At 37.3% G+C, this 26,526-nt stretch overlaps 1 protein-coding gene across 3 annotated transcripts in view; it reads left to right on the top strand.

Moving 5' to 3' along the window:
* ITCH (itchy E3 ubiquitin protein ligase) overlaps nucleotides 1–26,526 on the top strand; it is a 57,507-nt gene that overhangs the window by 21,337 nt on the left and 9,644 nt on the right. For 2 of the 3 annotated variants that reach the window (XM_015881349.2, XM_015881347.2), the window contains exons 2-18: nucleotides 1,043–1,133; nucleotides 3,515–3,653; nucleotides 5,294–5,418; nucleotides 5,682–5,819; nucleotides 7,862–7,904; nucleotides 10,892–11,061; nucleotides 12,205–12,439; nucleotides 13,709–13,804; nucleotides 15,152–15,326; nucleotides 16,362–16,428; nucleotides 18,264–18,348; nucleotides 19,910–20,038; nucleotides 20,642–20,714; nucleotides 21,641–21,712; nucleotides 23,093–23,181; nucleotides 23,758–23,917; nucleotides 24,196–24,329. In XM_015881349.2, the coding sequence (XP_015736835.1) occupies nucleotides 1,064–1,133; nucleotides 3,515–3,653; nucleotides 5,294–5,418; nucleotides 5,682–5,819; nucleotides 7,862–7,904; nucleotides 10,892–11,061; nucleotides 12,205–12,439; nucleotides 13,709–13,804; nucleotides 15,152–15,326; nucleotides 16,362–16,428; nucleotides 18,264–18,348; nucleotides 19,910–20,038; nucleotides 20,642–20,714; nucleotides 21,641–21,712; nucleotides 23,093–23,181; nucleotides 23,758–23,917; nucleotides 24,196–24,329 (2,000 nt within the window). In that variant the 5' untranslated portion in view covers nucleotides 1,043–1,063. The remainder of the gene's footprint in view (nucleotides 1–1,042; nucleotides 1,134–3,514; nucleotides 3,654–5,293; nucleotides 5,419–5,681; nucleotides 5,820–7,861; nucleotides 7,905–10,891; nucleotides 11,062–12,204; nucleotides 12,440–13,708; nucleotides 13,805–15,151; nucleotides 15,327–16,361; nucleotides 16,429–18,263; nucleotides 18,349–19,909; nucleotides 20,039–20,641; nucleotides 20,715–21,640; nucleotides 21,713–23,092; nucleotides 23,182–23,757; nucleotides 23,918–24,195; nucleotides 24,330–26,526) is intronic. The other variant, XM_015881351.2, reaches the window with a different exon arrangement.

The raw sequence follows: 26,526 nt of genomic DNA, 5'->3' as shown, positions 1-26,526 counted from the left end.
CTTCAGCTAACACTGTTTTCCCTGTTGGCAGTAGTACTGCATGCAGCAAATGCCTTGGTCCGTGCTGCTTGCAGTGCTCAGGGACACAGGTCCAGAGGCTGAGCAGAAGTGGGCAACAGATGGAGCTCGGGTGGACACATGGGTGCATGAGTGGTTTTGACCACAGCAGACAGTGAGAAGTTGGCACAGCGAGGGGATGTGGCACAGAGGGATTGCATTAATAAGTCTTGAGCAAGGATATCAGGGTACTTCAAAGTAATCTCTATCTGAATATAGCAGCACGCTATTTAATTTGTCTGTAAACATCAAAGCTACATGACGTGTATTGGCCCCTATCTCCTTTTCCCCATCCTTGAAAACCAAGTAGAGGATTGAGTACATAAGTTCAAAGAATAGTAGGAATACCAGTTTGCTTTAGTGTCATTTGCAGTGGGTGCTGGGAGGGTCAGGCGAGCAGGACTGTGCTGAGAGAGAAGGCTGGGCAAGGATGTCTCATCCTCTTCCAGAGGCAGTGTTTCCTCTTCAGTGTTTTGGAATTACAGCCCCGGGCCATATCCTCAGTCTGACCAAATAGAGACAAAAGACTTAGAGAAACAGGTTTCCCTAAACTTACTTTTTAATTTAGTAATTCCTTTCTACTGTGCTTGTGGGTTTTTTGATAGCTCTTTTTGGGGGGTTTTCAAACAGTAATAACTTCTTACCCCAGGACATAGGACATCAATAAAGGCAACATTTTCAGACAGAAGAGTAAACACTGGTAAGATAAAAACATTGTTCAGACACAGTTGATGGACAAACTGAGGAGACAAGATCAGAAGACCTTGTAGGTCAGGATGTGAATGCTTACAGATCGTGGTATGGTAAAGACTAAGGCCTTAATGAGCCAAGTTTGGTACTTCAGGAAAGGGAAGGAAACTAGAAGGAGAATGAGCGTGGCAGTTTTGTTGGCAGCATAATGTATCTACACTTCAAAAAATAGATAAGAAACTGAAATCAGTTTTGAGTTTCTGGGGATTAATATGTTGACACTCTCTTTATCCAGATTCAAGATCCAGCCCATATTATGGCTGGCACTGGATCCAAGTCAGGAGTACCTGGTGGGTTGTATATGAAATCACAGCTTCAGATCACTGGTAAGTTGTTTGAAATTATGTATCTTTTCCAATAAAAGCATATAAGGAAAAAAAATCATTTGTTTGTTTTTCTCCTGATAACTAAATAGTAATTGTAGTAGCATGCTTCAGCAAGCTTTTAGTAGTACAAAGCCCACGAGAAATAGCAAAATAAAACTGATGATGTAACGAAATCGTGACTTGGCAGAAATATTTAAGATTTTCTCAGAATGTGTTTTGATATTATACTTTTTTGTGTAAGGAATGAAGAAATGAGCAATTAATTTAGAGTAGTGTTAAATCAGTTGTACAGAACAGTAAGAGAGAACTGGGTAGGTGTAACAACGTAATACAAAACTGCTTTCTATTTCTAACACCTGGCACAGCACCGAATCTTAACAATTTCACTATCTTTTTTACATCTCAAACTGAGTGAATTTGCATTACTGTTTATTGTATTGGACTTCTTTGTTAAATATTTTCAGTCATGATGAGAATGTTACTGCAACTGAGGACCAGTAGATTGCATAGGAATGGGTTTACGTGGCCATGCTTTCCTTTTTGTAGTGCCATACCAACAGAACAACTGCTGAAACTTAGCAGGTTTCTCTGCTCTCTGACTAACAAGTTTTACTCAAATGTGAAAGCTAAAGCCTGAGAGTGGAAGGTTTGTGGATGTATGCACATGTATATTTAGAAACACTGAGGCTAAACTTTGCACTGTCAGTGTGGGGATGTATGTAGAAGTTGTACAAATGAAAAGAATTCTCTTATACAGATGGGAAAACTTCAGGCAAAACAGAAGGTTGGAACTGAATAAATTGTGTTGCCCTTAGCTGTCACTTGGAGGACACAAACACAATTTTTCTCAATGGACTCTGAAACTTGAAAAAAAAACTCTTCTCTACAGACTGATATTGGAGATGAGAATTGAAGGGGTTTCAAAGGCAACGTGTCTCCCTATAGCCAAGGGAAACCTATCTAAGGATTATGTTAGTGATGCCTGACTGAGGTTTGCTCCGTTAAAGGCATGTAAAAAGTAATGTCTCATTTTTAGAATGAAGACTGTTATGATGTTCATCTCTTAATTTCTTTGCTGTTCAACCACAGTCTGCAAAACTTTTTGTGCAGGCAGACTTTGCTTTCTCTTAGGAAGTTCAGTAAACAGCAGCCCCCATCTGTCCTAAATCAGATCTTGATGTCTTTGAGACACCTAGTGATGTTGAGACATGGATTGCTGCAGTATCCAAGTACTGGAGACATCAGGGGAAGGTCATGCTTGGAGATCAACGCCAGCTAACTGAACTAATTTCAATGAGAGCTCAGGTGGAGAGAGTGCACTTCCCTTGGGAGCAGTTCAGAGCAGTTTATACTAAGCTACTTCTCTAAATCTCTAAAGGAGTATAGACTATAAAAGGAATCTAGGTAGATTAGCCATATGGGCTTGAATTAGTCATCTTTTTTTAATCATGTAGTACAGCTTAAGTAGTGATGAAAACACAGGAGACCAGGCTGACATCTGTAGCAACAGAGAGGGGTTCGTTGGCCAATTAGAAGTGATCAGGTATTTGTTGTAAGTACTGATTTGTAAGCTTAGTGCTGTCAAAGAATCCAAGAGTCCTCCTTAGATAAGAGCTAAATAAATATTTGGGTAGACTCATGCAGACTAAATCAAGGCAACACACTCAGTATTTGACAAGACAGGAGTATTGTAGTTGATGTTGAATGTTTAAAGAATAAAAGTTTCAGGTTCCTGTTGCTGTCCAGATACTAATATAAAGAATATATTTGTTAGCATGAAAAAAGCTCTGGAGCTGCAAGTGTCATCAAAGTTTTGCTCTAGGACAGTAAGTAGTTATTAGAGCTCTGAATTGGCCTTCAGTTAGATTTTATATGTTTGCTTTGATACATGAAACTTTACAAAAGGTTCCCTCCCTTAAATGTCTTCTCATCACCAGCAGTGACACTTGCCCAGGTTTCCTTAGTGAAGAAGATGGATTGTGTTTCAAGCTTTATAAGAATCAAGTGTAATAAACTAATAAAGTGTAATAAATAAAATGATCCTGGCTGGGGACAGGGAGCAGGTTAGGATAGGCTGTAGATGGTATTCTCTGTTTTCAATACTGATGTGCTTTTGGGGATCTAAAACTGGTAATTATCAGTCATAGTGTTTGATGCTGTAGAGGAAGTACTGTTATGTATTTTAGACTTTTGTGTGAGATGTAACACTGTACAGAATAGCCTGAAATGCAAAAACATTTGTTTTCCACGTGTGTTTTCTCTCTTGAAGCATTACTGTTGGCCATCAATGATCTAATACTTGAATACTGAAGTAGCCAGCTGAAAAATATTATTTGTTGTTGAAATATTCCATTGATTATAACTTTTCTCTCTCTTAACAGTTATTTCAGCAAAACTAAAAGAAAAAAATAAGTGGTTTGGACCAAGCCCTTATGTGGAAGTCTCAGTAGATGGACAGTCAAAGAAGACAGAAAAATGCAACAACACAAATAGTCCAAAGTGGAAACAGCATCTTACAGTGTATGTATGACGGTTTTCTTTTCTAGTTTGAGTTAAATTAATGCTATGCAATTGACAGTGAATTTAAGAGTGAGTTGTGTTGATATTTTAGACAAAGCATTCTGCGTTGCACAGTATAGAGAGATTTGCATAGTTCTTGAGGGCTAATTTAGTCTGATATATGTATTTAATAAAACAATTGCATTATGTCCCGTAGAAAATACATAGTGCTTACAAGGGTGTGTATCAATGTGTAAGAACTCAGCTTTAATTGTGTAAGTATTAGGAAAGCGAAGATAATCTGACGAGGCTGACAATCCCATTCATGTTTTGCTTGTCACATGTAAGGTTAGTTTTTCATGGCTAAAACGCATAGCTCTGTGTAGCAGTGTCCTACAGTGTGTTGTAGCACTGTTAGTTGGCTGTGTCTTGTCACTTCCCACTTCAGTCACAAGTACAAAATTGCTGTTGCATTTATACCTAAAAAGTACAAAACTAGCATTACTTTCAAGAAGAAACAGAGTTGGTGTTTGCTTATTGTAGTGTTTGTGATGTGAGATGATAGGAGGTATAAAGCACTGACGTTGGAATAAACACAGAAGCAGTATATTAAGTGGAGCTACTTACCCCGCAGGGATTGTTTGGCCATGAAGGTCTCTACTAATAAACAATAGATGTGAGATGACCTACTGAGAAAACAAAGATTCATTAGCAATGCATTTCCCACAGTTGAAGTAATTAAAAATACATAAATGTTTGAATGTTCCTTACAGAAGAATATCAATATTAAAAGTCATTCCGAAGTTCTTTTTAGTGATTAAAAAAAAAAAGAACTCACACACAAAAAAAGGAAAAGAAAGAAAAAAACAACATGTTTGTACAGTGGCAGCAGCTCATACTGAGATAATTTGTTTCTGTCATAAGGCTTCTGAAAACTCAGGGGGACGTGAGGGGCATGTGAATGTTTTACCTCTGGAGGTGACCTCTAAGGAATAAGTTTTGAGAGTTTATTCTTAATTGTAATGTCATCAGCTTTTTCATGATGCTCTTCCTTCTGCTTTTGTCAGAATACTTCTATGAAGGAAAAAGTCTCTCTAGGCTTTCTGGCTTTTCTTATCACTGTGAGAGCGCCTATATTCTCCAGGGTTTTCCTGCTCACATACACCATCTGATCTGTTGTCTTCCTGCAAAATGCTTAGCTGCATTTAGAAATACAGCAATTAGCATGATTTGATTAAACTTCTTTTGGAGGGGAGACGATAACTAACTGCTCTCTAAAAAAGATAATTGCATTGGCATATGTTTCTTCTTCTGTAAGGGGCTCTCCCAGTACATAACTGCTGACAGTTTGGGAGTGGAGGGCCTCACAGCACAGGTAGTCTCATTGTGTGCTGTCAGCTTCAGAATGTGCCTCTGCTGGTGGCTTCTCTAGGAGCCAACACTCATGGTCTCTGCCACCAGCAGACAAATGGAACTGTATGTGTGCTGGGCAGAGATTCCAGCATTATGGTTCTATGACCTTATCAGCCAAAGGAGGCTTTTCACACTGCCACAATGTGTACACTGCTTTTTTAATGATTTTTAAGTGACAGTTGATGTATGTTGCTCAGTTCACCCAAAAACAAGTGCCTTTACATTAGTGTTCAACTTCTTCTTTCCAGAATCGTCACCCCTCTAAGTAAATTAACCTTTCGAGTCTGGAGCCATCAAACGTTAAAGTCTGATGTCCTCCTGGGAAGTGCTGCCCTGGATATTCATGAGACCTTGAAATCAAACAGTATGAAACGTAAGTACAAGTTCGAGTGCAGTGGGTAACTCTCTCGTGGGCCTTAAGTGTTCCTTTTGTTGCTACAGATTGTACATCTGTATCCTCACGATTTTTCATTATAATCCTTATTTCCTTATACACGGTGTGCCATGGTGTCATTGGGAGCCTGATATTTTTCAGTTTACTTTTATGTTCAGGAGAGAAAGCGTAACTGATAAGTGGTTCCTATTACGTAGCCTAAGAACTGATAAATTTCTGACTTTTTTCTTGTACTTTTTCAGTTGATCAGGTAGTGGTAACATTGCACCTTCTTGGTGACAGAGAGCCAGCAGAAGTGGTTGGAGATTTGTCTGTCTGTCTAGATGGAATGCAGGTAGATCCTGAGCTCCTGACCAATGGTGATGCCTCAAGTACAAGAAGTAAGTGACTTTCAGTTTAAATATACAATCTATATATTATCTGGAATACAAAGACTCTGTTTTTTGTTTTTTTACTGAATGCTTTAACACAGTGCTTTAGTAACGGTAATGAGTGGTTTATTTGACTTGGTGTTTGTAGACACCAGAACTTTTATGCACTTTTATTTGAGGTGGAGTCATAATCAGCAAAGATTATCAGCATTACTGTAAAGTAAATAAGACCAGCACCTTAGGTTTCTGAACTTTGCTTGCTTTGTCTAGCAGTTACGAGCTACCATTGTGCCTTATTTAACAAAAGCCTTTAGATTATCTCAATTTTAATAAGACTACGAACAAAAAAGAAATAAAATGGATAAATTTAGTCTATTCTGGCTAGGAAACAGCTTTATACTTAATTTTTGTTAAATATCTAAATGAAATGCTTGCATAGATTTTGCTGGAGAGAGAGATCCACTCTTTTTTCTGTTTATCCTTGTTATCTGAGACTGAAGATGCCAATTCTTAACTGAAAGTCTTGAATAAGTGTAAAATGTGTAATTACATTAAAATAAAAGTAAGGCAGTTCATTACCTTTGGTTGAGACAAAGGTGCATTTCTGAGGGTGATGCAGTGTGCAGACTAGAATTAGATGGGAGGTGATTTCTCAAGGATCAAACAGGCTATCTGTGGCAGAAAGCAGCTTAGTTAGATGGTTAGTTGGCTTGTGCCAGAGAAGTGTTTTCGTTTGTTGAAGGACTAAATGAAGTCAGTTTCTGATTCCATCCAAATAATCCAAATACGTGTTAAAAAGATTGTGGTCTGATGGAGTGTGATCTTGTTTTATTTTCTTTTTCTAAAGAAAGCCCAAACACTGCGAGGCTTATAGAGCAGGGCTGAGGTATTTTGGTGGTGAAAGTAACAAATTTCCCTCAGGTGCAATACTTGAAGTAAAATCACAAGTGGAAGCTATTTCCTTAAATTAACCTACTGAGAAAAATGTATTAGTAAGTAGGAAAAGTCATGCACAAAAGAATAGTCATTCTCAGACTGAGTACAATTTTGTGCTGTCAGATGTTAGAAAGCAGCTCAGCAGAGGGTTCCAAGATGACAGATAAGGTGTCTGAAGCAGATGAGAAAGGAGAGAAATCAGTGTAACATGTTCTGCAGTCTAAAGGCGCTGACTGGTGGTATGTTGTTGCCTGTCTGGCCTTTCAAGTTAAGTTTCTGTTTCTGGAATTGGAATAACTTCCTTGAACAGCACGTCATGGTAAGAGTTTACATCCAACTCCTTTACATCTGTAGTTAGTTCCCATCAGAGCTGATAATTGATTTCCTTGTTAATGGCATTTGTTTAATTCGGTGGAATCAAGTATTTGTGCTATCGACATGAGTGAGCATTTCAGTGCTGCATATTCAAGTACTGCAAGTGCTGGCACAAAAGGCAAATATTTGCAAGGTAGCTGAATAAGCAGTTGAAAAACGTCTGCAAATCTAAACTGAACTGTTATAATTCTTTTTGGAGAGCAGCCAAACTTGGACCTGCTCCAAAGCCTTTACACTACACTGTGTACAGAGAAAGGAAATGGTCCAGGTCAGAGAGACCAGTTCTGAAGCAAACCCATGCAGCTATTTGCTAGCCAGCCAGAGAGAGGATTTCAGAGGAATTTGTTGTCCTACCTGCTCTGCCTGCCCTCAGAGCAGGGTCAAGAATATGAAAAGGGAGCTCCACTTGAAAAATGGAGATGAGTGCTTGATACTGCTCACAGAGACAGAATTGTGTACCTTTGGCAATATTCATGCAGTTGGATAAGGTATGGTTATATTTTCCATAAGGTGAAAATGTTACTGCTTTTGTACTTTGTGGCAGCAGTGCTTTAAGAAAGTGCATACACATACATAGGTGTGAAATGTGTACAGCCTTAAAATAAGGCAGTAGATCAGCAGCATATAAGTGTACAGCTTCTGAGAGAAATCTGGGCTTTAAAGACTTCTGGTTTTAATGCTTGGAAGTGATTCCAAATGTTGCTCATACTGCTGCTGTCCTTTTATTTCTGGTATTTAAGGTCCTACACAGAATGATAGCTCCAAAGCAAGAAGTGACGCTCGGTAAGACTTCTTTCCCTTCTTTTATATACTTAATGTTTACATGTCTGAGTGAGGAACTGTATGGTTTACAAACATGATGACTGAATAATTTGTTCAGATCTGAGCATATCCTTAAAGAAAAATTACACTATTGTACATTCAAATATTTAATTGTCTTTAAAAACACGTTAATTAAAACTTTGTTTAACATAACTAGCAATAGGAACTTTTTTCCAGAATTAAGCAGACCTGTACTATACAAGCTCAGTGTATGATGAGAGCATTGGCTTTGAATTCAATAACTTCATTAACTCTTTGCAGATTTTTCTTTCTTTATCTGCTTCATTTAAAATGCTGTAAAACTGCGTGGCCTGTTGTTCTTTGGCATCAGAACAGGTGCCTTGGTTCAGCTGAGTCCATCAGCACAAATAGTTGGGGTGTTTTATAACAGGGTACACAGAGAGATTTAGGTTCAATTAATCTTCACTGAGCAATTAAGTGTGTTGTGAGGTGCATATATATCCTACTGTCTCTGTTGTGAGAACAGCACTTTGTGTTAAGAGTGCTAACATTGATGAGGCCAGTAATGTTTTGGCTGACGCAGCACCTTGCTTTGTAAATTTCTGCCTTACAGAGAACTGAAATAAGCCTGATGTTGCATTGGCTCTCATACCTCGATACACATTCCTAGTTCAAAAATTGTGAGCCTCTAAACATACATTATCTCAGATTTGTAGGTCTTGTGAAAAAGCTCGAGCTCAATGCAGATTTTCACTATCACAGGCAAATTCTGCTCTGTTTTAAGAACATGTGGTTGAATCTCTCAACTGTCCCCACTGTAAGGAAACTATTTCAGGGATCATAGCAGCAGTAGATGTTATTTTTCTCAATGAAAACTTGAAAGCCGCAGCTCAGAATTAAAGGATTTGTCTCACTCCGAAGTACTGAGTATTTCTCCTTCTAATGTGTGCTGACTGCAGCTTCCATTCTCGATACAAGAATAAAAATCCCAAATAAAATGATTTGAAATTTAATTTCCCAGTGATAAAACAGATTAAAATAAATATAATAAAAATAATGCATAAAAATAAATATAATCTTTAAAGAAGCCCCACTGATACATAAACACCATGTGTTTTTTACACTTCTGTTACACAGCATGGAGGTATATGAACTATATTTTGCTTTGTTAAGAAGATACCAAAAGATAACAGTTGCAGTGTTTTAAGATTGATTTGGGATTATGTCCCATACAATTTAGTGGGATAAAAGTGACCATATTTAACCTGCAGTGAGCACCAAGCCATGGTAATTAGTTTCCAGTACTACGAGTATTTTAAGTGTCTATACAATGTGCAGCACTCTGAGATGAGATATGGAATAGCTTCGTTCATCTGTAAGAAAGCAGGAAACCTCACTTAGCTGAGCAGTCTAGAGTCTTCCCATAGAAGTTCTATATAGTGCTGTTTCCTTTTTTTATCTCAGAAACGTGCTTCCCTGCTTGAGTGTGGAATGCCAGAGTGTGTAAGAGTATAGTAATAGTAATAAGAGTTTGTGTGGTTTTATTACCATCTAATAGGGCTTTTGGTGTTCCTGAAGTATTTATTTTAAGGATCATGTAAGCGACTTGGAACATGTCTAGCAGCACTTACTGCTGTCTGTATAGTTACATTTCATATGCACCATTGTCTTAAAATACCTGATATAAGTACACAAAAGATAAAAGGTTATACTTTTGACTGTAAAGTTCTGACAGAAGCAGTGTGCTTCCTGGGACCAGGGGAAAGCTAGGCTATAATTCTTGCAAACTTCACATCCCTAATGATTTGTACATTATGTCGTAGTCATTTATTTTAGGGTGGTTGTAGCATGGTATGAATTGTCTTGGAAACACTTCTTAACAGAAAGGGTAGTTAAACACTGGAATAGGCTCTCCAGGGAGGTGGTTGAGTCACTGTCCCTGGATGTGTTTAAGGGTTGTTTGGATGTGGTGCTCAGAAATATGATTTAGCGGAGGGTTGTTAGAGTTAGGGTACTATGGTTAGACTGCGGTTGGACTTGATGGTCTTTAAGGTCTTTTCCAACCTGAGTGATTCTGTGATTCTATGTGTACCACACCTAGTATAGAACAAAGGTGCATTTGACATTGATATTGAGGTCAGACATACGTGATTCTACTTGATCCCTTATGCCTTGTGGTTTAACTGGTTTTACCTACTATCTATTGTGCATTTATAAGAGGTAATTTTAAAGGCATTGGTCTGAAATTAAACCTGTGTATTTGTTACTTATGGCCTCTGTATTTGACCTGCCAATCCACTAGATTAACAAAATGCTTTAGACATAAAGATGTAGATGCATTTAACTTTGCTCAGTGGAGTATGAATGTACCAGATTAATACATTGCTAGGTGTAACTGAGCAATACAGAATGAATGAAGACAGCTATTTCAAGTGAAGTGCTTGAAAAGTTGAGATGTCATTTATGAATTCGTAGCTCCTCGTCAAAATGTTAATGCTTAGGCCTAAATTCTCTATCAGTATTCAGGACTGAGCTTAGGGGGAAAATCTGTGTGTGTAGTTAATTTGTCTACAATTTTCAAACATTCTGTTTGTTCTGAACATATGCTTACTGTGTGGAGCCAATGCATACAGGCTGTTCTCCAGTCTTAATCAGCTTCCTATCTCATTAGAGAATAGTGGCATTCATGGGAGGAAATAGCTGAGCAACAAAATGCAGAGGGCCTGAAGGCAGGTATATTGAGTTGGGGAATGAAAAGGAGATTTCAGCAGTGGATGTGTGTACATCTGTTTCACCACCTTTACATCAACTGAGGTCTTGAACACCTCAGGGGGTAAATTCTCAGTGTTTGTACAAACATGTTTTTTATAATTAACATGAATGTAAAAATCTTATCTGGCCATAGTTATTACATTCTCATTTCTGTTTTAAAACTTGTCATCCATACACTCTTATTATAGTTCTCCTTTTTGTCTCCTCCTACAAAGGACTAACTCAAATGGCCTTGAAAGCTCTGAAGATGCTGCTCCAAATGAAAACAAAACTGTTAATGGCAGTGATTCTCCACTGCTCACAAATGGAAGCTGCAAACCTTCTCGACCTCCAAGGCCTGCTAGACCGCCTCCACCCACACCCCGCAGACCCGCATCTGTAGCTGGTGCGTATTCTAGGGCCAGACATCCATTTCAAAGCTATTGATGAGCTGCACAGTCTTAAAATGAACACAAAGATTTCCAATGAGTGTTTATAACTACAATTTTTTTCATGGTAAATTCTTGGATAATTCCTATTTTAACAGTTTGCATTCAATATCATTGATTCTCTTATGAGTAATTTCTTGTTTCCACGACTGAGAAGTGATGATTGTAGTGATACTGCTAAATATATTGGAGCCGGTGCCAAAAGAACATGAGTGAGTGCTACTGTTGCATTCAGTTAATTTTAATGAGACCTATGAACATATTTGCTGAAGGACTTACAGAACTGTCTCAAGTAGATAATAGTGGGGTTTGAAAGACTGCTAATTTCTTTCTACTGTTCTGGTTAAATTCTTTGAAACAGCAGCACCTCAAACATTGATTGCACGAAAACAAATAGGTTTTTTTGTCTATCTTATAATTTCAAAACTACAAAACTTTAAGACAGTGGTAGGTGTTTTCAGGTTAACTCCTCCACATGCACACTCTGCCATCTGTTTTGGCGGTCTCATTGTGACAGTTGATAAATACTGAGGCTGGATGGAAAACTTGGCTGCAGTAATTGTTTTAAAAGGTAAAGGCAGTGTAGTTTAGTAATAAGACTGGTGTATAGTTCTTAATACTGCCTACCAAATGGCCTGCATGGGGGAAGAAATCTGAAAGCACTTAAAGAGTATATGTATTCTCCCTTTCACACCCTTCATTTTCCCACATCGTGTCAAATCTCTTCTTCAAAATGTTATGCATGATATCTCAAAAATTATTGCAATAATGGGAAGTCCGTAAATGCAAACAAATGGCTTTTTCTTTATAGTCATCTGGTGTTTACAGAGTGCAGACAAGTTGCTTTGCTAAATAACATAATTTGTAATATCAAAGCTGTGCAGCTGATTGCAGTTCTTGGATTAAAGCAGTTTTAAGAGTGCAACTAAATTGCCTTTTTTTTTCCTTAGTTTTTGTGTGAAGTAGAAAATGTAGCTGTGTGTGCACTTCCAACTACCACCTTTTGCATGCTTACTTGTGGACTTACAAATTCTGCAATAGGTTACCAATAACGAGAGAAATACCAGTTAAAAATTTGGTTTTTTTCTAATCTGCCATAGGAAGTGTAAATGGTTCTCCATCCACGTCCACAGAGAATGATGGGGCCAGTGCAGGTTCACTGGCAGGTGCAACTGCAAATACGTCTTCAGAACCGAGCCCTGAGGGGGCAACAGCAGCAACAACAGCTCCTGCAACTGCTGCACTCACCACACCTCCAGTGTCAAGACAAGTCCAGCCAGTAAATCCTCCAACTCAGGCACTAACCACAGTCAGCCAAGGTCCTCTTCCACCTGGGTATGAGTTTAATGCATTTTTCTGCTTTTTCTGTTTTCTAATTTTAAGCATACAAAAATACAAATAACATCTGTCTTTTCCTGCATAACAAAAATTCCCAAAAGCTTTTAAAATAAAGGTTTTCTAAACTGTTTGACCTAGTGGACCTTCAAGTGGGTGTATATGTGTGTGTGTGTCTGTGTGTGTATATACATATGTGTATATATATAAACATATATATACGCACATATATACACACACATACACACATATATGTATAGTTTAGTCAAGAAAGGAATTCAGTTTGAGTAGTTTAGATGCTCTTTGTAAGCTGCTAAGTCAGTGAAACGGAGGTTTTAAATAGTGAGACAACCTGCTGTCTTCAAATTAGAGTGAAGTCAAGCAGTAAGAAACTGGTTTAAGTAAGTAGAAGGAAAGTTATTGTTGCGGGACGTAATCTGCTATATGTCTCTACGTTTTGGAATTCATACATTGCGTCTCCTGAGAGCATTGTGGGCACCATCTCATACCCATGTGGAATTTGTTACATGATTGGTCTCTTGCTTCGAAGACATGATTTAGGTTCTTAACTTTTTCTTTAAAAGATAGAAATGTTTCCGTACTCTGAGTGAGCGAAAGCAAAAGCTTCCTAATGTGAGTGGTATAGTAGGTGAAGTATTACCTGCTTTAATTTGCCTGCAGTTAAAGCAATAGATAGCTTGGATTACCACACTTACAGGATAACTGTGAAAGCAATTTTGAAGATGTCGGTTGTTGCTTTACCATTTTTATTTCATTAGAGATGGCAAATTACTGTGCATTTTCCTCCATGTTACATTTGATACATATACAGGAGTAGGTCAGCGTCCCAAATGCTGCATATTCAGAAAATACAACTTCAGTTTCCCTTTATGATGATCTGCTTATATGTGATGTGTGCATCATTTGCATAATTTGGAGATTTAAATTAAATGAGTATTATTCTAATAGGGGATTATTCTCCACAGATGATTCTGCTCAACACGTTACTGATCCGTTTGATATTGAATACAAATATTGCTTGCTGAGACAGCATGTGTATGCATGAATTTTAGCCTTAGTTTATCAGAACCTAAAGGTGGTTATACAGAAATTTGTTTGAAAGTTGTTGTTCTAAATGCTTCAAGTGTTTTACTAAGATAAGCATTTTATGGGAAGAAATGTTTCTCATCTTTTAGTGTATCCTTCATACTGATGAGTGGCTGGAGTAATTCCACCTTGAGATAGATAAAAGTGTCATTTTGATTGCAGTTGGGAGCAAAGAGTAGACCAGCATGGTCGTGTATATTATGTAGATCACGTTGAAAAAAGAACAACGTGGGATCGGCCAGAGCCTCTTCCTCCAAGGTAAGCCATGTAAAGGCATCTGATTGCCTTGGATGTGCCTGGACTGGGTGTATCTAAAAATGACTATCAATTTACTACAGCTGGAGAGCACATTTGTAAATTGCAACATGAACAAGTACAAACAATTTATTCAGTTGGTCTCCAAATAGTTCTACAGTATGGAAAAGAATTAAATGTCAGTGATAATAAAATTGAGATTTCTTGTCAAAAGTGTATGCAAGTGGATATGTGCTATATACAGGTGAAATCAGTAGGCACGCTTGACTATAAAAGTTAATCAAAACCACAGAACGGTATTTTGTGATTAGGACAAATATTAACCTGAGCATGAATGCTGTTAGTTATTGTGAGGTTATTGTTTACAGTCCTTTGATCTGTTCTTAGGATTCCCAGCTGTTAAATTACTATACTCGTATAAAGAATCTTTAGTTTGTAGGCATTTCCAGCTGTTAGAACAGCCAGTGATGTTACACTTTGTGGAAACGGTGTTCTCATTTGTTATTCTTTTTTTTTCTTCTATACTGAAGGAAAACACAACTCTTCTATTGCAGTTCATTCGCGCTGAAGTGATTCATGTATTAGAGAATTAACAAAGTAAAAGCACACAGGACAGTAAAGAGAATTGGATTTTAAAGAACAAATCAAGCTGGCATAGAGTAAAGGGAACCTAACTGTTATATTCAATTAATAATAATCTGAGAGGATTTCCTACTGCATTATTAAAACTTACTCAGCTTCATGGTGGTTTTATTCACATTTGGGGATTAGAACCAGATGATCTTTAAGGTCTCTGCCAGCCTTATGAAATATTGTAAATAGTGTTGATGTTTGGGGACTGAAATATTGAGGGGAGAAAAAAAATTCCCCCCTCCCCAGCAAACAGAGTTTTTGGATTTCTGTCCAAACAGATTGAACTCATTGAAAAGAGTGTTTAGAAATCTTGTATTGTACCACTCAACCATCTGAGTTTTTCTTGTATTTTTAGGAGAATCCCACAGATTATTGTATTACAGATTGGCTGGGGTAAATGCAGTATTAACAGTACAGTATTGACAGTGTTTTGTGTAGCACTTGAAAAGTAGGTTTCAACCTTTCAGTGCTTAAACTGGAAGTACAGGAATCAGGATGAATCTCACTTGGGAAGAGCATAGAGGGGGTTACATTTGTTTTTAGCTCTTTGCATTATATTAGTAGAGAGTGAAAGATGAAAAACACATCAAAATGAGCCCGTGCCTTAAATCTGCTACCAAACGTAATGGATGTCTGACTGAAAAAATTTCTGAACTGTTAAAATTGTCTGCTCTTGAGAACTCACACATCTAATTTTATTTTTATTTTTTTTTCAAGCTGGGAGCGACGAGTTGACAACATGGGGAGAATTTACTATGTTGACCACTTCACAAGAACAACAACGTGGCAGAGGCCAACGTTAGAGTCTGTCAGGAACTTTGAGCAGTGGCAGTCTCAGCGCAATCAGCTTCAAGGAGCTATGCAGCAGTTTAATCAGAGGTTTATATATGGGGTAAGAAATGCAATGCTGACTGTAAAAGCTAAGAGAAGCATCTTTTCCCAGTTCTGAAGCCATTATTCTCTCTTCTGCAGATTGAAACTAGGTTTATATAATTGTCTTGAGCCTGTTTATGGGTGACTTCTCCCAGCAACAGTTCCAGACTTCTTCATTACAGTTTATTATTTATGTGTATAGCATCTTTGAGTTTGTGGTATGGTATGAAGTATTAATTGGTAACATTGGTCCATGTCCTTGCAATGGCTGCAGACAGTGTGACGGTTTTTATTTGTCAGCTAAATATATATTATGTTCTTTGGTAACATTTATGTATAATGTTGATAAAATTAGTGCTGTTTTATTTATATTGTGTCTTGCAATGGCTTAGCCTAAGACTGGGAAGGAAGGCCGGCTCAGAAGCTATGTTTCTATACTGGGTAAAATGAAATGAATGTAATGAGGGCAGTGGAATTGAAGATAAACCTTCCAGAATTGTAGATGCATCGTTTGCCTCTGAATAGTAGAAATAATGCCTGTGCCTATAATATTAGATGCATTGCCTCTGAAGTACACGACAGATAACTGAAATGCTACTGGCTTGTCAAGAACAGAATGGGTTCTGAGGCAGTAGGGAAAAGAGTTCTGTATGCAGGAATGAAGCAGCTTGCTTTCTGCTTGTTTTGGGTACCACCATACTAATTTCCCTCTGTGTAGGCAGGGGCACTTCACAAAGGATAATTATTTTCTTGGCTCTGCAGTTCATTAAGCATGCCAAGGGCTGTAAAATTAGCTAACAGAGGAGCTTAGTACCAGGAAATAAGTGAGGCCAAAGAAAGGACCAATTTGTAATGAACCGTGTACTGTCTTTGTATGCAGTTTCTACATCTTTTTTTAGGGGAAAAAAATATGTTGGCATCTTTGGTTATATATAATTTCAACAAAAACACAGATATACTTCAATAATTTATGATGGCAGTGTTAGAACATCTGGAAAGCAAATGGATGGTAGCTGGCCATTATTAATGCACCATTTGTTTGTGTGACTTGCAGAACCAGGACTTTTCTTCCACTCAGAACAAAGAATTTGATCCGCTTGGCCCACTGCCACCTGGATGGGGTAAGACTGATTAGAAATAGTGTTTTGTAATGCAATGTAATTAGACATTAAAGCATTAAAGATTTCTGCCAAGTTATTTTATCAGCTCTTCTAGGCTACTTTTGTTTAACTGAAAATCTAGATTATTTTTTTTTTCAAAGATAAATCCAGCCAAGAATTCTGTTCAAATATCAAGTCCTGACAAGGATGTGCAGTTCTGAAGTACATTAGAAACTACAAAGTATTCTTTTTTTTCTCAGTAATTATCAGGTCATAATCGCTTCTCTCACACTGTCATCCTATTTTGCACCACACTCATTAGGCAAGGTTTACCCCCTCTCTCTCTTCCCTGGATGTTTATTGCTCTGAAAAGCTTTTGTAATGACAACTAATAATCATCTTGTCCATCTCCCTGGAATACATTTGTTTGGGTTTGTACTTCACAGGTTTAACAATTTACAATTAATGCAATTCTTTGTGCATGTGTGTACCAAAATGTAAAGCTGGATTCCTGCTGTGACTGTGAGGCAGATGTGAGAATTCAGGTGTCAGGATACACAGGCAGCGTTCTCAGGGTTGTAAAGCAGGTGACTGCCTCTCAGAGTTCGAGTTGGGTTTTTGTTTGTTTTTTTCAAACATAACTATTTAGATTTTTGTTCTCAGGTAGACACAACATCATGCCATAAACTTGTGCCCTCGCTTGTGTTTTCTTGCACTACATACACAATATGTAAAAGCATGTTTTTTAGGCTGATGTTGCTGGGGAAGCCGTGAAGCTGAATTTCCATGTTGAAATTAGTTCTGCTGCCAGTGTAGCTCCTATAGACAAGTGTTTGCTTCCAGGCTTCCCTTGTAAATTGGAGCTTATTACCTGCAATAGTCAAACTCTGGCCTTTTTATGTAATTTGTCTTCTGAGTTCTGCATGTCTTGTAACTCCCTAAATAAAAAATGGTGTAAAGAAATGCAGACTGGTCCAGAAGACCAAATCCTGGCATTTATCGTAAACGTTTTTCAGTCATGCAAATATATTTATCTGAGTGAAAATCTTGGAAACCACATCACTTTTATTTCCTGTCTATTTAGTACATGAGTATTTCATGTTGCTGTTGTTATGTTGCTGTTTGCACACCTTTGTACTTTCTTGATTCTTATATGTACCTCTGCAACCTCTTTTGTCTTTGTTTTCTACATGGTTTGTGCGGCATATAGCAAAAGTCAAAGCAGCTGGGATTTCCTGTGGAGAAAACAGCCCATGTTTTTACTTTCTTCCAGTTATTTTTTCCTATTGCTAAAAAAATAACATAGTAAGGGATCTTAACATGGAAAGTCATCTTATCTGTGTTTTAATCCTTCTACGTTTTTAGCTTGGAAAAATACCTGAAAAAGCTTCTTAAGAAGTGCAAGCAGTAGGCCAATGTATGCAATGCAGGTGAATCTCTTGTGATTAACTGTTTCCTTCCCACTAATGTTTGTATTGTTGCTATGATGTCCAGACTCTCACTGCTATAAGCTGCACAGTTGTAGACAGCTGATCTTTTCAGGGCAATAATTGAGATGCTAAGAAATTATGCATGAACACTTGAAGTGCAGCTTTTCCCTGAGGATGGGTGATGGTGCAGTTTCATATGATTATTAGCAGTTGCTATTATTTAGATAAACTCCTGGTTTTGAATAGACTAGGAAGGAGTAATGTCAATGAAAGTGAAAAGGTGTTGTGTTAAAGGAGCTACGGAGAAACCTGAACATAGGTGAGGCTGTGGCAGGCTCTGGTAGTTGGATTTATTTGTTGTATTTAATTATTTCAACAATATGGTAACCAAGGTATTGAAATTTGTTTTCTTTTTGTATATTTTAGAAAAGAGGACTGACAGCAATGGCAGAGTGTATTTTGTCAATCACAACACACGTATCACGCAGTGGGAAGATCCCAGGAGTCAGGGGTAAGAAATCAATTACAGCTTCTTGTAAATCCGAAATGAAAATGTAATAAAGAAGTGAGAATGAGGCATTGGCTGGATGATACTGCTTACAGCTCAAGCATAGGCTGTCACAGAATCATAGAATGGCCTGGGTTGAAAGGGATCTTAAAGATCATCTGGTTTCAACCCCCCTGCTGTGTGCAGGGTCACCAGCTACCAGACCAGGCTGCCCAGAGCCACATCCAGCCTGGCCTTGAATGCCTGCAGGGATGGGGCATCCACAGCCTCCTTGGGCAACCTGTTCCAGTGCATCACTACCATCTGAGTGAAAAACCTCCTCACAGTATCAAACCCAAATCTGCCCTGTCCCACTTCAAAACCATCAACCCATGTCCTATACACAGTTCTCAGGCAGTTAATATTAAAGGATACCACGGAAATTGAGATTGTAATATGGATAATATAATGTAATAGATAGTAATAATAGAGTTAGCAGGAAAATCTTGCTCAGCAGCAGTGAATTAATTCCCCAGAACAGTTCCTACCATTTTCATATACTGTATATGTATTTGTATTGCTGCAGGGGAGAGAGAAGGATTTCTTCTTGATGCAGAAGATTCTGAGTCAAAATTTGATTATTTACCAAACAGATGATAGCAAGAGATAGAGATGGGAAACACAAACTCCAGGAACTGCAGCACTTCCACTTTATCATTTTTAAATAAAATTAAATCTAAAAAAAAAAAAGAAAAAAAAAAACTAGAGGCACTACCCCACAAGTAATGGATTCTTGTATTTCTCTTTAGTTTGGGGTCCAGTTACTTTGTCTCTCAGAGGTAGGAAGTGAAAAGTGAAGGATGTTTTCATCTCACTCAAAAAATCTCGGATAAAATTTCCACCAAATGAAACAGTTTGGCCTGTCCCTTACAGAGGAGGAAGAGAAGTGGAGGGGCTAAGAGCAGTAGCCAGAGATGACGACCTTTGCATGTCAGGCACATCTGCAGCAGCTGACTGAATGGAAAACACTGTTATTTCTAGTAACCACCCAAATTTATAGCTGGAAATGTGGCCCTACAGTGTCTTTCTGTAAACTCTGTAGAAGGACTCTGTAAACACTTTGGTGGAGTGCTACTACTCAAGTGTTCCACATATTTCAAGATACACTTACACTGATGTCAAAGTTGAGGTGGGAGTTGTCAAAAAAGGTCACTGTTTGTATTTTCTTTATGTTCTTTTATTTTTGTCATTCTGAAACACTTAGCTGCTGAAATTATATGTGAGGTAACTAAGGCTACTTACTAAGACAGTGTCAGTTTCAGAATAAAACTGTAATAAATGACAGATTCTATTTGCTGTTATATTTCTACACAACTGAAGGAGCTAAAAATTCATTTAAACAATCACTGTGGTCTGAGAGCTGACTTGAAAATTGGAGAGAAAAAGGCAGAATAAGTGCTGAATGGAAAGTTTCGCAGTCTGCACTTCTAGATCCACTTGAATTTTTACTGTCTCAAGTCATCGATCGGTTGCCTTGATTGTATTAAGTTGTATTAAGTTACCATGTATTTTCTTGTACTCACAGTCAATTAAATGAGAAACCCTTACCTGAGGGCTGGGAAATGCGATTTACTGTGGACGGCATTCCATATTTTGTGGATCACAATAGAAGAACCACTACATATATAGATCCCCGCACGGGCAAGTCTGCTCTGTAAGAGTTTTTTAACTACTGCCTTTTAAATGTGAAGTTCAACAGCCATCATTAAGTTTATTTTCTCTGTTTTGTGTGCAGGAAGTTTTACACGTAAACTTTTTGTTTTCTTAGTCCACTGATGACACTCCCTGAATATTGAACACTCCCTGTACTTTGAACACATCAGAATTCCCCTTGCTTACCAGTAGATTATGATATGAGCTTCATTAGTATTTCTAATGACCTGATCCTGTTCTTTCATTTACTAGTCTTTCTTTTTATAAGTACTCTTTCTTTGCATTTCAGGAGATTCAGTGGAATTAAAACCAGAACTTAAGAACAAACTTAAAAGTAACCGAATGATGGCTGACATCCCATTCTTACTATTATAATTTTCTAAATACAATTAATAGGTAGATACCATTGAAAAAATACTGCATATACACTTTACAGTGTACAAAGGAGAGTTTTTTTAGTTTAAAAGCAAACAAAAAGTTATCAAATGAAATATCCAGCCAGAAAGCCAACTGAACCACGTAGCCCCATAGACAATAAATGAGCAGACTTTTCCTTAAATTACAAAAACATTTTTAAAATTCTTTTTTCTCTCTTTGGTTCCAGAGACAATGGACCCCACATAGCTTATGTACGGGACTTCAAGGCAAAGGTCCATTATTTCCGGTTCTGGTGTCAGGTACAGATTTCTTTATTGGGAATATTTGGTTGCTGTTTTGTGCTCTGCTTACTTGCTGTAAATGAACCATTTATTCAGTGCTCTACAAATAAAATCAATCAAATGAAATTAATCAACCTACTTTAAATGAGTTTAAAAGGGGGAGAGTAAACACCAGGCCTGTATAAACTGATGCAACTGAGAGGGCAGCTTTAATACTGGGTAAAGAAAACCTACATTTATTTACAGTTTATTTTACGAGCTGCTCAATTTAAGAATGCAGTTTTCCTTATGCTGTTAATAAGTGAATGTGTGGAAGCATAGTATTCTAAAATGCAGTTAATGCACGATGTAGTTTCTGCACAAATGCTTCTGATAGAAAGTGCAAGACATTTGAGATAGGACGTGTCTGTCTTGTTACAGATTGGCACGACCTTACATAGTAGCAAATTATAATGTTAGTCTTGGTCCTTTAAATTCTGCAAATACCAAAGGATTTTGTAACTTGGTACCTTGGAAAAAGTCATAAAGTGTTCCCATTTGCAAAAGTCAGTGAATTATAGTTTGAAAAAGCAGAATGGAGCCTAATTTTTCACTTTGCACAGAATAACCATAAAATAGTTTTTGTATTAAATGTTGTGCTGGAAGACCTTGCTGATTTACACTGTGCGTTTGATCTGAATGTTTTCCTATGTTCTAGAAGAGTATGCTTTGAAGCTGTTCAAAGCAGGATCAGAAGGCCTGTGTACCTTACTGTAGATCTCAGTTGTGGAAGCAATTGTTCTTGGTGTAAATTAAAATGGAAGTGTCTTGATTGCTGACTGCTTTATATGGATTATTGAAATCTGCCTCTACCTCATAGAACAGTGTATATAGTAAACTACAGTGTTACAGTGTTAGAAACATGAAGTGATTGTGTATCTCACCTCTGAAAAATGTCATTTCAGCAACTGGCAATGCCACAACACATAAAGATCACAGTGAGCAGAAAAACATTGTTTGAAGACTCATTTCAACAGGTATTGGACTAAAACATATTAGCAGTGGGCGTGGGAAGTTGAATTGAAGCAATCTGTTATCTGTGTGCCATTCTTAATGCCCTGACACCTTAATAGTGTTATTTTAATAGATACTAACAAAAACTAGCAGTTAGGATACAGCCATGCTTATTATATCTAAAGATCATGCAAAATGTGAAATACTGTCTCCAAGTGATTCATGTGACTGTTTCATGGACACAGTGATTTTATAAATATATCTTCATTTATTTATTTTTTTTTATTATTATTATTATTTTCCACCAAGTTCTTTAAAATCTGTTGAGTCAGCATGCTCTGCTGTGTTGGCACACTAATCCTGTGTTACATAAGCCCAGTTTTGTACCAAAATACGTTAAGCTGAACTGTGTCTTGGTGTTACAGATCTTCAAACAAATAATGAAATGGTTGAAAGAAAACAAAACTGATTAATTGTATTTAAATAGTAGCAAAATTTAACTATGCTTAGAGACCAAAACCATGTTGAAGATTTGTTTCTGTACAGTATTTGTAATGCTTTGCAATTCTCCTTTGACTTTTTTAATGTTAATTGTGGCAATAAAATCGCTTCCATTGCTTGTTAAATAGAAGCTGAGAGCAGCTGTTTTTCAGTCTGATAGGGAGAAATGAATTTGAACGTGTAGAAAGAATGTGAGATTCCACTTGGTCAAGTAATATAAAGGGAGCCAACAGCAGACAAAACAAGTCCTGGGAGTGAAAACTGATTCCAAACTAGTTTCTAGAGTTGCACTTTGTCATTTTATAGTAATTGCAGAGGTAATAAAATTATCACGAGAGAGCTCATATAACCATGTATCAAGGGAGAGTTCATATAACCATGTAAGTGTCAACCAACCTTGGCTGATAACTACAGGCTAGTACAGACTTAACATAATTTTTATCCAATTTCTATGCCTTTCTTTGCAAACAATTTTGATTCTTTTTTGTTTTGTGAGACCCTAATTCCATCTCTTCATTGCTTGTAGCTCAGGTACCACTCAAGTACCATTCAGGGTCATATTTTAAAGATCCTGAATTTATGTGCTTTGGCCCCCTGTTATTTTTTGGCTGGTTTTTCTTTTTTCCTTTTTGTCAAGTATTTCTGTACTGTTGGCCTAAGCATGAGAATTTAATTTGCAAATTGTTATTTTTCTTTTTTTTTACTTGTTAATCTGTGGAAGTACGGTTGCTACTAACCTAACCCCTCAAATGTGGTGAATATTCCATAAGCAAGTACTGTTTCGTGTATTCATTATTCCTTCAGTGCTGCTTGACACAGCAAATAAGATGTAATAGTAATATGCCCAGCCAATGCTTATAGCTGTTTTCTTCACACAAATTGATTGTTTTTCTTTTACTAAGATAATGAGCTTCAGCCCTCAGGATCTGCGGAGACGTTTGTGGGTTATTTTCCCTGGTGAAGAAGGATTAGACTACGGAGGTGTTGCAAGGTAAACAGAACTAAAATGGCAAACAGTGCTTTTTCCCACATGTTTTTGTGAAGACTTCTCTGCAGCACTTTCAGAATATTAGTGAAGCTTATTCCTAGTCTTTCCTTAGAATACCACTGTGTGTCTTTAAAATTGTTTGAAACTATTTTCAGTTCACTTTAGGAATTGCTTTAATCTGTCTCAACAGATGCAGTTTATTGACTTAGTCATGATTGTTGATAACCACAGTAGAGGTTTACAGAAAATGGGTGGAAATCTAGTTTCAAGTCAAACTTCTTACGTGAATGTACTGAGAAGAGCATAAATTAATTAGCACTGCCTAAAAATTTACAGTTTAAATCCATGATAGCATTATTAATTGCCTCTTTAAAATGAGGGGTCATTTTCCAAACTACTGACTGTTGGATAACTTTGTAACTGCTTACTAAATTGTCATTTATCTTAGTCTCAGCTCAGTTTAGCCATACTTTCTGGAAAAGAAAAAAAAGCCAGTTTCTAGGTCAGCTTTCAGCTTATCAGTTAGCTAAGCCCATTTTTAATCTTTTGAAATGTACTTTTTGTTGTTTGCAATTTCAGGGAATGGTTCTTTCTACTGTCACATGAAGTTTTGAACCCAATGTATTGCCTGTTTGAATATGCTGGAAAGGATAACTACTGCTTACAGATAAACCCAGCCTCCTACATTAATCCAGACCATCTGAAATACTTCCGTTTTATTGGAAGATTCATTGCCATGGTACATTCAAAAACATTAAAGTTGTCTCCTGGAATTTTTCCTTTAAATATTTTGCCATCAAATGCATAATTTAAAAATGCATATTTGAACTAAAATTTTATGAGATGTTTGTATATAGCTATTATGAGTATAAATGAATTAAGTATATTAGCAGCTATAATATTCCTGGTTGCTGTAATATTTAGCTGTCAGATTTCATCGGTGCACAGTACAGAATGTTGTCATATTGAGTATTCAGTCATCCTATGCATTATTTTGTCTGTTTTCATGTTCTTCAGGCTTTGTTCCATGGAAAATTCATTGACACTGGTTTCTCTCTGCCGTTCTATAAACGTATCTTAAACAAGCCAGTAGGACTCAAGGATTTAGAATCTGTTGACCCAGAGTTTTACAACTCTCTCATCTGGGTAAAGTGAGTTTGACTTGATTTTGTTCTTGAAATGGCAATAAAATGTTTATTTTTCACTTATGCCAGAAAGGAAATGTAAATTTAATACTAAAAAAAAAAAACAACCTACCAGTGAGCAGTAGGGTACATCAATTACACAACAGTAATGGAACTTTAGCACTCATTTAAGATGTACAGATAGATACGCAAGATTTCGTTGCATTTTTAGTTCACTGGATATTCTGCACAGCATCTTGCGTTCCACTCTTACTGTTTTTTAATAAATTGAGCTAGACAGAAGTGGTAGCCCTGCATGCTGTTACTGGTAACATGAGTCAATTCCACTGACACTGGAAGTCAGCAACAGAAATCAGCACAAATGCTTTCAGTAATGCTTTAAAATAGCTGGTTTAGTTATAGAGCGATTTGGTACTTACAGTCACAGTTAGCAAGTGCAGCTTATTGTTTACTGTCACGTAATTCTTATGTCAGCCATACCTGCATTTTTTACTAAAAGGTTAATATCAAGGATTTAAAGTTAATTCTCGTATATTTTCTAGCTGTTGTTGCTTTTTTGCTCCAAGGTGAATGATTTAAGACCATTTCTACATCTAGCCTTCCATGCGTGTGTTGTCAGTCATTTGTATGCTCTACATTCATGTTGTTTCTAAGTCCTCCTTCACTCCTTTGCAGATTTCCTCTCAAGAGAGCAGTAAGTAGAAAAGATCTGGAGTTTATAGACCAGAACCATTTTGGAAATGTCATAAAGATACTACGTAGAAAAAATTTTAAGCCCCGTTTAGCTTTAACACATTGTAATTTGGGACTAATTATATAATAGCATGATTCCAGGGTCATTATACACCATTTGTTCTAATAACGGTGGTGATTTTCTTTTCCTGGCAGTTAAAAGCAGGAATTGGGGTTGAGGAGTAGAAGGGATAAACAGGCAGTTAAAACTTCTTCAGCTATAATAATAAATAAGAATTCTTTTAAAATCTGCAACATTAGGCTGGTTTCTGTGTCTAAAAAGGTAAAACAGGTTTCACTCAAGAATGATAAAACATTTTTTAGAAAGCTTTGAGGACTTTGCAGAAGATGGAGATGGATGCATTTTTAAAAAGCAGAAATAGAAAAGATGAAAAGTAGCGCATCTCTGGTGATGAATCTTGGGGTGGTTGTTGTAAGCAAGGAAGAAAGGGTGAAAGAGCTTTTGAGGTATTTGCAAGATGAAATAGGAGTTCTGGATTACTTTTGAAGAAGTAGCCTGTTCTGTGCTGAGCAACGTGCTGCTGAAAGCAGTGAGTGAACATTTCATTAGGAAACTTCAGTAGTTAGTGTTCATGGAATTGAGACCTGAATGGGGAAAAAAAGATCTAAGGCTTGATTCTTGTAATTAAAGAATCTCAAGTTGGTGTGTATTCTTTTCTTTGTAAGAAGAGTGCATTATTTGTTATCCTGTGACTTACTGAGTTTGAGAAACCAACAGTGAGAGAAAGTCAAGCTACAGGGAAGAAATCTACATTGATTGGTCTTTAATCAAGGGGCAAGGATCTTGTGAATAAATTCTAGTAAGTTACATGTGTAACAGAATTTACCTTAAGAACAGCCTCAGTCCATTAATGTTCTGTGGAGAGTCTATAAGTGAAGGAGCAGTATTCACCTCTTGTAAAAATAGTCACCACTTTGCCTCTGTACAGATGAGCTGGGCACTTGTTCAGCACTATCATTTGCACATTTCAAAGCAGTGTTTTGGCTTTTTTTAATAACATCTGATAACTTGAAGTGTCTTTTGGTGCAGAAGTGTGTTATATTTGTTCTTTGTATAGTCCTTTTGGTGCATGAGTTACTGTAATGGGTCAAAAGGCAGAACAGAGCCTTCTGAATATCAGTACTAGGCTGCTTGTCAATGGCAGTGAAGAGGACTTGTAGACATTACAGATTATTTCCTCCCCCTCCTCACCTTTACTTCAAAGTGTGCAGCATTGCCAGACAGCATTCAGGTGATAGTTTGAGCTTTCCAATTACAGAAAGTTTGAGTAAGTTTCCAAGTAGGACCAGCAGTCCCTGGTGGCAAAGATAGGAGAAGCTTACATAGGAAGGAGGGAACTGGGAACTTGACAGAAGCAAGTTTTAGATCTCACTTTGTAAGTGTTAAATTCCTCCACTATGCTGGCTACATATGCTTGTATTAGTTTACACTTAATGTTCTAAAGGGGTT

This window comes from Coturnix japonica, chromosome 20 (assembly GCF_001577835.2).
Source record: "Coturnix japonica isolate 7356 chromosome 20, Coturnix japonica 2.1, whole genome shotgun sequence".
Taxonomy (NCBI): domain Eukaryota; kingdom Metazoa; phylum Chordata; class Aves; order Galliformes; family Phasianidae; genus Coturnix; species Coturnix japonica.
The sequence above is the reverse complement of the archived record's forward strand: the minus strand, read 5'-3'. Positions and strand labels throughout refer to the sequence as shown.